This window comes from Elaeis guineensis, chromosome 1 (assembly GCF_000442705.2).
Source record: "Elaeis guineensis isolate ETL-2024a chromosome 1, EG11, whole genome shotgun sequence".
NCBI classification, from domain to species: domain Eukaryota; kingdom Viridiplantae; phylum Streptophyta; class Magnoliopsida; order Arecales; family Arecaceae; genus Elaeis; species Elaeis guineensis.
The window spans coordinates 106,973,817-106,986,813 of NC_025993.2; the positions used below are offsets into that span (position 1 = coordinate 106,973,817).

Consider the following 12,997-nt stretch of genomic DNA (forward strand, 5'->3'; position numbering starts at 1 on the left):
AATACATGATCAGTGACAGAGGCACCATCCCGTATTTTGGCGTTGAAGATGGCACAACTAGTCTTGTGCCTCTCCACGTCATCGGGTGTGCCAAAGGCATCCTCCAACACTTGAAGCATGTCCTTTGGCTGAGCCATCTCGAATCTGCGACTGAACTCGTCGCTCATGGTAGCTAGCATGATACAGCACACCGTGGTCCGATCACTGAGCCACTTCTGGTAAGTATCTCTGACTGTTCCACATGCATTGACAGCTGGCTCCTCAGGTGCAGGATCCATTATCACATATAGGATCCGTTCATGCTCCAGGACTATCTTCAACTTTCGATACCAGCTACCGAAGTTGGGTCCCACCAACTTATCATTGTCCAACAATGATTGAAGCGATAGGGAAGTGGCCATATTTGCACAAAGGAGAACCATAACCTAATTAGTAATTGATTCATTAAACCTAAAGATTTGGACTTTAATCAAAAGGTTTCTCCTACTATTTTATTCGAATTGGTAGCCTCTACCTCCAATTCGAGGAATTACCCTAATTCCTTAGTGGGTACTAGAATCCACTTAGACTGCACACAAGCTCAACTTTGGTTGGCCAACCCATGTACATCTAAGGGTAGGTTCATAACCAATTATTTCTCTAAACAATTTCTAGTAATTTTAATTTTGCCCCAGAAACCTAATCAGTAGGCTTTGGCCTCCACTGTAACGATCCAGTTAGGTCCAACCATTAACATGATCATACATGGTGTATCTAACCAACGAATGATTAAGCCCAACTTTGGTTGGCTCACCTAACCACCATTAGAGAGACACTTCCAAGTCGTCATATGATGAGTGATAATTCCATTAGTCAATAAGCACCAGGCCTTTGGGTCTGCAATGATTATTGAGTTAATGGACTCATTATCAAACACCTTAATGGGAGGCTATGACTAGTTATCTCCATAACTTTATCATTTTAAGAACCTAATAATTTTAGAGGATTTAAATAATATAGAGGATGAGGTCAAATGAACCAGCTTATCATGATCCTCCCATTGGCTTCACCAAGTCAGCTTAAGGGAGACCATTAAAAGGGCTGGTCTAGGAGCACCTAAATCAGTCACACTGATTTACCTAGTTGACATGGGTCAGCTCGAATAGTCAAGTGATCTGATCAAAACATAATTTCACCAAGAGGCCAGGTAAGTTCGATCAGTGAGAGTGTCTGCCAAAGCTTGCCTTAGACACCATCAGAAATGGCCAGGTAAGCAGGCTCCCAATTAAAAACCACCGGTCTGGTTTACCTTAGACACCAACTGGTTTAATTAGTTTCGATTAGATCAAACTAACAGTTCGTGCTAGACCGCTTAGCCAAGAATCAAGTCCATTTGGTTCTCGTTAAAGACATGGACTTGACCAACTACAACTATTGTAATTGATCTAGAGAATCCTTGACCTAATCTAAGACAACAATTGATTAGATTTAGTCAATTCTCTAATTAAGTCCATCTTTAATCTAACCATAGGTCCAACCCAATTAATGGACCTAATTTCCACTAACCCAATGTGTTATGATTTGTGTCTTAGGTTCTTCAATTCACAATCCTAGAACCTAATCAAACAACTTCTTAATTCTTAATTAAGTTTTGGACTAAGGGTTGGGTTTGGCTTTTCAAAAAAAATAATTTTCATATTTGTAAAACAATTTTACAATATGATTCTACCAACCATATTGCATGTTTGATTCATAATCAAGATGCAAGTGAAATAAACATGAAACTACTTTAGATCTAATCTAAACAGATTCATGTAATTGAAATAATTTCAACTTTAAACAATTTCTTTGCACAAAAATTATTAACAAAGAGATTTTATTTCAGATTTAAATATCTTTTAAATCTAATAAATCATAAATTTAATCTAGATCATATCTAACAAATTTATGATTAAAGATAGATCTACACAAACTAGGACAACCTTTGCACTGTAAGGGGTAAACCTTACAGCAGGACAACCTTGCAGTTTGTGATTGATCTAAAATTTTAATTTTAGATTTAATAATCAGATTATAAATTAGATCTAATCTAAAAAATAATCTAAGCATGTATAAATAATCATGTAATAAAGAACCTAGGCTCTGATACCAATTGTTGGAACCAGATCTAGAGTTTCAGGGTTAGATCTTGAAACTTTTTCAAGATCATACAGCGGAAGACTAAAATAAATCAAAATTTATTTTCTAAAACTAGAGAATCTCTAGATTTAAGATCCTATTACATGATTATTACATAGCATTAAATCATAAATTAAAATATATGAATATAGCATGAACTACATGTTGATCAAATCAACATGTTTTTATACCACATCTAATGTATGTATTAAACAATAGATCAGATCTATTACCTTGCGATTTAGATGCTCTAACCTCGCTGATCTGGGCTTAAGGATGATGTTGCAAGCCGCACACACGTCCGACCTCTAGGAGTTGTCCACACGAGCCCACGAATCTCGATCAGAAGTCCTGCTTCAGGAAATCAGCACAGTATGCTAGTACTGTGCTGATCCTTCTTTGATGGTTGATCAGGTGCCTCCTTCTTCTTGATTTGAACTCTTCCAAAGATGAAAAATAGAAGGAGGAGTTTCAGATCTGAGACGCTCTCAGGAAACTCAAGATGGAGGGAGGAAAGATATGAAAACAAAAACCCTAGAAGAAGACCCTCTTCTTCTTCACATTTTTCTCTCTAGACACCCAAACTTGCATCTTTTATATCTCCACGACCCAAAGGTATTTCTCTTTGATTTTTGGATGGCACAAAGGTCTCTCAAATCTCTGACTTCTCCTAAAATTTTATGAAGAAACTCATCTTATATAGAGAGATATGATAGAGTCCTTGTCTAGGTCAAACACCTAGTCAAGGCTTATCCAAACATGGCAATTTAAGGGACGCCCAACTCTTGAGCACCTCCTTCATATTTTCATGTATGGATCATTAGAAAAGGGTGCACGATGTATACCCTAAAAGCTACAAAAATTTCAAAAAAAATTTAGATAAATTCGGTGCAAAATTGAAAGAGTTTTGGATTTCTAAAACTCTATCTCATAGAATTCGAAATCCAAACTTATTCCTTTTAGATTTGATCCAAAGCACCTTCCATGTAAGAAAGAAGAGAAGAGACCTTTTGTGAACGTGGGAGAGATCTGGGAGAGGGCTTTTGTCGCACAAAATAAGTGGAGATTGGTGTTGAATTAAGAGAGAGGGCGTGGAGAAGGCTTATGTGGCGCAAGGTGGAATCCTAGTCCTACTAGGATTCTGTCTTATGACTTGTTTTAATTTGGTTTCTCAAACCAAATCAAATCAAAATTAGATCAACCCAATTAAAATAGGTCTTAACCCAATTAAGAACCTAATTTAATCAGATTAAATTAGATTTAAATCTAATTTAATTTTCTAATCAAATTAGAAATTAGATTGACCCAAGTCCTAGTTGAACTAGGACTAATTTTTTCTTGCACTTGGCTTATCCAATAAACCCATTGGACTTGATCTAATCAAGCCCAAACTAAATCTAATTAAATTATATTTAATTAGACTTAACCTCAGCCCATTGGCTTAATCAAATTAAGTCAATTAGCAATCAAATTGCTAATCGATCCTCCTGCAACACTTGTACTGGGTTAAATGTCAATCGTATTGATCATTTAACCCTAGAACGATTCTTAATCGTTGATCAACCATCCGATCGGATCATGAACTCTAATGTGTGTGACCTCATAGGTCCGAACCTAAGCCGGTAGCATAGGAATAAATTTCTATACCAATCGAAGTAACCATCTAGCAATGGTCCCGACGATCGGATAGGTCGAATGTGTAGAACAACATCCTTAGAACCCATGCGGATATAGTTTTCATATAATTCATCCCCTTGACCAAAATGATCATAGGACATCCCAGAGCTCAACTGTCAACTCTGATCAGGTTGTCCACATTGTATTTCAAAATATCAAATCCATCTGATGGATTACCCTGGCCAAGGTTTTGCTAAATTGAAATACAGTGACTCATTCTTCTCCAACTCTTGGAGTGGTCAATCCCATCTCGATCATACTCTGACTTCGCAAGTACTTGACTGTGTCCAGAAGCCTTTCGTCTCTGAATTAGAAATTCAGTTAGTCCAGTACCAAAGCACAGTGAGTTGCTTGCAAGTCACTGAGGCGATCTCAGGTCTAAGGGACACTTATACCTATATCCCATCAAAGACATTCTCGACAGCAGAATGTTCTGGAGTTGGTCACGTTCAATGACGATGTACCCTTACATCTCACCTGTATGCCATACCAGTGTCTCCACACTCCTTGGTTAAGAGGACAACTAACCCATATGGCCTACAGCGACCTATGCTCGATAGAAGCTGTCGTCCTTATTAACAGCTTATCATTTGGTCGTGAACAGTTTTAAGGACTAATCGTTAAATCCTCTCTTTATCGAATCTAAATAGTCCTAAGGACTTCATCATAACAACGGAGTTCATTAGAAGATGAAAGCTTATGATGAAAATATCAAATATATTTTATTTATTAACAAATCAATTACAATACTTGGTTGCTCAACCATCAACAGCTTGACGATTGGCTTTTTGGGACACATTTCCCAACAATCAGATCCCTCCTGCATCCGAAGACTGTACAACCTCTTCTTCAGCATTAACTTGTTGCATATATTCTTCCCCATGTACATGGTGTGCAACTTCGACCAAAGGCCCTTCGGGATCTTTGCTTCCAGCACCGAATACAACGCCGCAGCCGCCAAACATCCTCTGATCACCGAGCATGCTTTCTTCTCCAATGATGCCCATTGTCTATCCGTCATTCCCTCAGGCTTCTCATCCAAAGCCTGATCCAGATCTGCTTGCACCAGAAGATCCTCCACCTGAATTTTCCACATGAAATTTTTTTTTTTCCATCAAACTTCTCAAACTTAACCTTCATATTGCTGCCCATGACTGGATCCAAGCCAAACAAGCAATATAAAATCAAGAAGTGTAGAATATACCTTGATGGTACCTTGCTGAAAATTTTCAGCACTTGGGATCTTCAACTTCTCATGCTTGAAACCGCTTCTTCACCACCGTGGCTCTGATACCAACTATTGGAGCATGATCCCGGCTCCTCCCACAGATCTTGGGTGCAGCAGAACCAGCAACGAACAAATCTGAAGACTTCTGGACTCGATTGAAGGCCCTTGACGAAATCAGCCTGGTTGCTATCTTCTTCGTTAGCCTTTTGTTCCAGATGAAGAACACCTCTGAAATCACCTCTAAAAAATTCAAGATCTGGTACCCAACTAGATCAGACCTGGACCGAGGTCTTTCAATTGTAGATCTCAAATCGGGGTGTTCTAGATAGAGAAGAAGGTAGATGGAAACAGACCTTGCAGATATGTCCTGTGCAGCCTTTCTTGTAGATCTGTTGATGGAGATCTCACCCATTCCTCAAACGACCTCAGATCAACTCCAGATCTGAGAGGGACTTGTATCAACCTCTTCTCAAGAGATTTCAAGTCCTGGACCTAATGCTTGGGTGGCTTCAAGAGAGGGAGAAGAGAGAGAGTCGGCAGCTGCAAGGGGGAAGGGGCTAGCGCCTCCTTGCTTTTCTTTCCTTTTATGGACCTGGCAGCAAGAAACCCTAGGATTTCTTGCTCCTGGGACATGGAGAATTACTGGAGAGAGAGGGAGAAGAGAGAGAAAGACTTGGAAGAAAGAGTCTTGTATTTTTTTGGCTTAATCAAACCTATACAAGTACATGTATATATAAACACCGGGTCAAGTGACCCAAATCCAAAACTCCCTTGATCAACTCTATGGGAGATTAGGTTAACCCAAGCCCATGTACACCCATGACTCGACCTAATCTCACCTATCCTGGGCCCAGACCTGGCCCATAAAGAGTTGATCCCTTGAGGCCCACATAACCTAGACCTCAAGAACCCGAAAGGCCCACAGCCTTTCAACCTAGGGCCCAACTAGCCCTAGAGCCTCCATGAAGCCCTCATGAATGATGGACCTTGGTCTTAGCCTTGGTCCCCTAGGCCTTGGGCACACCACCTGGATCATAACACTTTTCTTCTTATCCCATCAGAGTAGCTTGATTATATTTTCTCAAAGAGATGATACACAAACTAGATTTGACTCAACAGTCAATGAGCCCAAGTCCATATTTCTTCAGTTTGTTAATCATTTCTTCTCCAATACGACTTAGCCTAAGGGTCTATATATACTTTAAATTCATCTCAATTTTAGATCTTTCAGATCTAATGGCATTCACTGCTTGCTCAATTAAGTTCACATATGCATCACCATGCAAATGATAGAGACCGTTTCTAAGAACAAATCCAAACGATGATCACAAAGGACAGATACCATGGCCACAGCAGCAACTGTTGTCATATAGCTAATTACAAGAGTTACTTCCTTAGCCCTATATATTTTCATCGACTCTACACTAGAGTCCTTAGCTCAACTGAGAGAAGAAATCGTAAGGACATCATTGAGCAATTTTGACATGCCTACTCTAGGCGTGTCTTTGTTTCTTTAGGCTCTCCAGGTATTTACCTCTGAACTCTTTCAAGATTTTTTTATGATCAACACTTTGACCAATTCAGATAAGGTGCCATGATAATCTTTTATATGGTAGTCGATAATAAACTATTCATATAAACTAATCATGGATCGTAGGATCAAATCCATAAGTAATTTCTTGTGCATGATCATGTCGAATCTTTTGAGCTCCTTAATATCCTTGATCATTATCAAATAATGATCATAGACTGACTGTCATCACGTATCACATGTGATGTGTGATTTTGATCATCTCATAACACTTATAAATGAATTAACATATCGTAGGCAGTGAATATGTACTCATGTATAGCTCCTATCTTAATTATCATTGTCCATCCACTCATCAAGTATAGCTCGCTGACTATGGCTTGGACGGGTTGTTAATATTAGAATAACTTGATAAAGAACATAGCTTAATTTTTTAAAATTAAGAATAATTCTTAGATTTGTGAGCCAGTCTATGTACTCGATTTTGATTAATCGATTGATATTTAAGATTCAAGCAAGAGGATTGGAAGCTGACACAATGAATAGCAGAGAGCAAAGATTCTAATTGGATGTTTATACTTATTTTATGATTTACTCTAAAAATTTTTAGATGCAAAAAGAGACTCCCACTATTTTATCAGATCTCCCACACTCTTCGGATGGAGAAACAAAAATTTTGATGCGATAATTGAATTTTTAGTGGGTGCTGCGGTCCCACCGATGCCGTGCACCTCACCTAACAGTTATTGATAATATGAATAAACACCGATGCATGGACAACTCTTTACCCAGATGCTTCTCTAAGCATGTTGCAGTCATTTAGTCTCTAAGTCATGTGGGCTCACCTAACAGTTATTGCTCACACTTCTTAGTTAAGTTAGACCCATCGTTTACAAGCAAGTGCAAAACCGTCATTGGATCCCTCACCTAACAGTTATTGGGTCCAACCCCATCTTTATCCTGGAGCAACTCTTTGCTAATAGAGTGATTGCATATTTCTGATGCAACTGAACCACTATGACCAGTCGAGAATAATCAATGCCGGTAGTACGCCCGCACATCTACAACGGTGAAAGATCTTGGACTTAATATTTATGGAGAGATTTAGGTTTAGGTCACATCTAATCAGTCATCACATGACTGATGTAATTGGCATGGGCTAAATCAAATCACTAAGTAACCATATTTGAGACTCAATTTTTCAAATTAGCCAGATAAGTGGAGATTGGTGGGGGTCCCCCTGTTGCTTTCTTTAGACACCAATAAATTGGCCAAGTAAGCGAACAGAACCAATTAAATAATCACCTTTCAGTTACTTGTCTTAGACACCAATTGGACAATTGATCCGAATAGATTAGCTTAGGTGAATTAGACTCGAGCCACAGAGCCAAATTAGGTCTTTGGGTTTAATCGATTCTACATATGCATGTCAATTGATTCGATCAACAACAATTGTACGATCTTAAGCTCTATTGACCTCATCCTAATCAACACTTGACTCGATTTGATCAATAACTAAATTGATTTAGACCCAATATGATCAAATCAGAAACCCTTTAATGTAATCCAATTACATGACCTAATTTGATCTACCCATGACCAATCCCTCATGCACAAATACTAATTTCAGATCTTAAATCAAAATTTTTAGATCTAAATTCTTTGCATAAAAATAAATTTTGATCTTGAAATAATTTCAGATCATGCATACAAATATGCATCATATACATAAACAAGTTCAGATCATAGAAATAAATTTCAGTCCTAAACTTACTATCATATATCATATATATGAATCAAAACAGATCTCGAAACTCTTTTCAGATCTAAATAATAAAACATATATCACATATATATTGAAAAAATCAAATCTAAAAATTTAATCTAATTTAAAATTTTAACATCGTTCTAGGACAACCATACAGCATAATAAATTATGCCAAGGCAACTTTATGTCAGAATGACATCAAAACTTTTCAGATATGAAATTTTTCACTATAAATTTTAAATCTAAATCTAAATCTCATGCATATAATGTGGCTCTGATACCACTGTTGGAGTTTTATAGTTTCATGTATGCATGATTTTACAACACAAGTATGCAGCGAAATTTTAAAATTTTTAGATTAAATCTAATTTAATCTAAGTAGGCATAAGATCAAATCTTCAAATCATAAACAGTATCATCATATGTGAGATAAGATTCAGATACAGAAATCAAATAGAGAAAAATAAATTTAAAACATACCTGGATATGGATCAATCTTCAATGCGAACTGATGATCATGGATATCCTTCGAAGGTCCTTTGTAGCCACACAAGCGTCCGACCTCTACGAGTATCCACAGAAGCTTTTTGATTTCACCGGAGTGCTAGCTCCCTTACAGAGATCACATCTTGATAGTTGAAAATCTTCTTTTCTCCTAAGAGACTCTTAGAAAATAAGAAGATATAGGAGGATCTTGATCTCCATGCTAAAGATCATGAGAAGAATCCTTTCTTCTCTTTTTTTTTCTAAAATCTATACACCAAATCTCTACAATAGAGATGTAATAAGGTGAGAGGTTCGTCAAGTCGGACAGAACTAATCAAGAGAGAAGGATTGTCCATCACATACCAAGAGTCAGAGGTGCGGACCCCTATACCGATTGTCTGCTCAAACTCTTCTTCAATAAAACCGTCCGGCACTTCCAAGTATGCTCAAAAAATTACTGGATGATTTTCATCCTCCTTTTTTTTTTCAGAGCATAGAAAATCAAACGATTTCACTGTTTATCTCTCGTTGGCTACTTCCTTGACAACTGGATCGCAGACAACAGAGGAGGCCATAGCCACGACAGGCGACGGTGGCTTACGGTGAGGAGGTCGGCGACTGAGGCGGACGACGAGGTGGATGTCGACGGTGAAGATGTCGGCAATGGCAGGTGACGACCACGGCCACGGCAGGACAACAGGAGGCCACGGCCATGGCGGGCGACGGCGACTGACGTTACTGTGGCGAATGGCGAGGAGGGCGACGACATGGATGTCGACGGCGGTGGAGGCTTGGATCGGCAGGTGGAGCTTGATGGAATATGTGTTTCGGAGATGTTGGCTCTGATACCAAGTTGAAAACTAGAGATGGGAGAAGGTAGAAGAAGAAAGAGAGGAAGATGGGATTTCAGAGGATGGAGGAAATTTTTTTTTTTCTTTTTTTCTCATATTACAATCTTAGGGGTCCTCCCCATTTTATACAAGAGTTTCATTATTTACAAAAGAAGGTGATAATCTATTCTTGGTTACCCTCTAAATAAGAAAAAATCATTCATGGCTATTAACTAAACAGGGAAAGGCCATGGATGGAAAAACAAGATAGGCAAGGCTGTCAACATATCCAAAATAAAATCACTAAACAAAACCAAATAATGTCTAGAGAGGTCACTGTTGATAAGATTATTGAAGCTTTGTCGCAGCTCCCATTGGATCGGGAGCTTTGTCGCAGCTCCCATTGGATCGGGCGCCTAGGTCGGAGCATTCCAGCCTATGTTCCATGAGCACTTTTGGTCTGTAGTTAAAAATGATGTTCTTGCTGCCATCCAAGAGGTTTTTGCAGGAGCTGTGATGCCTAATGAGTGGAAGAGAACTCACATTGTCCTCATTCCAAAGGTCAATAGTCCTAAGGAGGTCAAACACTATCGCCCTCTATGGCACCCCCTACAATTTGTTGCTAAGGTGCTTGTGAAAAGACTAGATCAGCTTATGCCTTACATGTTTTCTTCGAAACAAGGGGCGTTCATTCTAGGGCGCAACATCCTCGATAACATCATGATTGCGCAAGAGATTTTTCATTCCATGGCCCGTGCTTCTAAACGTAATTCGTTGATGGTTATCAAAGCTGATATGGAGAAAGCATATGACAAAGTCTATTGATGTTATTTGGAAGCTGTTCTCAATCATCATGGTTTCCATAGGAATTTCATTCGGTGGATTTTGTGCTGCATCCACAATCCTTCCTTCTCTTTGATCATTAATGGTGCTCCCTCTGATTGGTTCTTCTCTTCTATGGGCCTTCGACAAGGATGCCCTCTCTCCCATTTCTTGTTTGTTCTATGTTCTGACGTGTTATCTAGATCCTTGAATGACCTTGTTACAGTAAGTGCTCTTTGTGGCTACCAACCCTGGCGACATGGAGCTTGCATCACTCACTTGATGTTTGCAGATGATCTCATATTGGTGGTTAAAGCAATTAGTCAAAATGCTCAGAGGCTTAAGAAAGCTGTAGAGGACTATTGTCTTCAGTCGGAGCAGAGGGTTAATGTTCAAAAGTTACAGCTTCAATTCAGCGGGAGGATTGACCCAAGAATTAAGCAGCAACTTCTTTGTTTATTAAACATTCCTCATAAGGAAGGCACTTGGAATTATTTGGGGCTGCCTCTCTCATGTTCCAGATTGTCTCGACAAGATTTTAACCCTTTGTTTGATCGAATCTACAAAAGACTGGATGCTTGGAAGTGGAAACACTTGTCTCAAGCAGGTTGTATTGTCCTGTTGCAAGCTACGCTGAATTCTAGCTATATTTACCTTATGACTAATGTGCCTATTCCTATCACTGTTCTTAGGGACCTAGAGAAAATCTTTAAGAGTTTCCTCTGGGGCCATGAGCCAGGCACTAGGAAGTTACATTTGTTATCTTGGAAGGTTGATTGTATGGACAGAAGTCAGGGTGGCTTGGGGATTCATTCTATCAGAGCTCGGCGAGAAGCTTGTATGGGAAAGGCTGCTACAAATCTGATGTTAAACAGGGATACTATATGGGCTAAATTGGTTCAAAAAAAAATATGACTTCCAAGGCTGGTTTGAATAAAAATTGTAGCAGGGAATCATCTCATCTTTGGCGTTCTATCTGCTCTGCTTCAAGGTGGATCATGCATTCTTTTAGGTGGCTGATTGGAAATGGTTGGAGTATCAGTTTGTTAGATGATCCTTGGATGTCTAATATTCCTATAAGTCGAAGTGCTATGCCAATAAATGTGGATCTTTGTGAAGAAGATTGGAAGGTGGCCTGTTTGTTGGGTGCTAATGGATCTTGGGACGCAGAATTGGTGAACCATTTGTTTCCTCCTGACATAGTTGGGCATATTCTGGCCACTGCTATCCCTCGTTTTCATTGTGAGGATGTCTTTGTTTCTCATATTTTCGATAGTAAGAGAGTCAAGGTGAAAGAGGTATACTCTGAAATCATTTCTTCTGAATTGTCTACCAACTATCATTCTTCCATTGTTTCTCATTTCTTGTAGATTTGGTGCCTAAATGTTGCCCCTAGAGTTAAAGTTTTTCGGTGGAAGGTGTGTTGGGGTTGTTTACCTTCCAAGGTTTCGTTATCTTCAAGAGGATTTGTCCACCAACAGACCACCATGTGTGACCTCTACTCTTCGGATAGTGAAGATCTGGAACATTGTCTCCTCAAAAGCCCCCGGGTGACTTTTATTTGGAATGAGATGAACCAGAGTTATCTTCAGATCCCTCACTTCAACTCCTTGGTTCAGCTCATCAATTTCACTTCTAAGAATTCCAATTCTAATCACTCTAAAAGTCTTGTTTGCTATGCTACTTGGTCGATCTGGAATGCAAGAAACCATCGTATCTTTCATGACATTCGTCATGACTCTCTTACAATATTTGTTTTGGCACAGCAGTTAGCTAACGAATTTATTGGTGCATCTACGGCTATCAACACCACCATGGCAGTGTAGTCGTGGGGTATCGGCAACTCCGTGAGCTCTGAAGCCTCCACTCCTCGGTTTGTGTTTTGGGTACCACCATCGTGCAACATGGTGAAGATTAATTTTGATGCCTCTTGGTCAGCTACTGCAACTGGTCTGGGCTACCTCATCAGAGATCATTAAGGAGCTATTATCTTTGCTGGTTCTTTCCGGTCATACACTACCTCTGCTTCAGAGGCAGAATTACAAGCGGCATGGAAAAGCCTCTCTATTTCCATTCACCAGCTCGGGCACAAGCGGATCTGTAGGGAGGGGGACTCTTCTGTTGTCGTTCATTGGATCCGTCAAATGGCTAGAACTGACTTATCTCTGGGTCTATCTCCTCTTGTTCACCCTCTCTTGGTGGATATCCTTACTACTATTTCTTCTTTAGATCACTTCTCAATCTCTCATATAAAGCGGGAAGGTAATCAATCGGCGGATGGATTAGCTCGACTTTTGGTCAATTCATTGTTCTACCCTACTGCATCTCTCCCTGCCCCTGTTCGGGCTCTTATCTTGGCTGACATGCATGGAGTGCGATATCCTCGCTTGTAACCTTTAGTTTGGGCTTTCTTCTGTTCGGGCCGTGGCCTCCTATGTAAAATAAAATAAAATATATGACTTGCAAATAAGTTAGAAAATAAAGAATATGACTTGCAA

At 39.4% G+C, this 12,997-nt stretch overlaps 2 protein-coding genes across 2 annotated transcripts; both read left to right on the forward strand.

Annotated features, from left to right (window-relative positions):
- The first annotated feature begins 9,614 nt into the window (after nt 1-9,614).
- LOC140856463 (uncharacterized) lies at nt 9,615-10,502 on the forward strand. The gene is made up of 2 exons (XM_073253804.1): nt 9,615-9,699; nt 10,144-10,502. Exons 1-2 carry the CDS (start codon nt 9,615-9,617, stop codon nt 10,500-10,502), a joined length of 444 nt encoding a protein of 147 aa, XP_073109905.1.
- A 132-nt stretch (nt 10,503-10,634) lies between these two features.
- On the forward strand, nt 10,635-12,325 carry LOC140856465 (uncharacterized). Its single transcript, XM_073253809.1, has 3 exons — nt 10,635-11,365; nt 11,512-11,797; nt 11,870-12,325. Exons 1-3 carry the CDS (start codon nt 10,635-10,637, stop codon nt 12,323-12,325), a joined length of 1,473 nt encoding a protein of 490 aa, XP_073109910.1.
- Nucleotides 12,326-12,997: the final 672 nt, after the last annotated feature.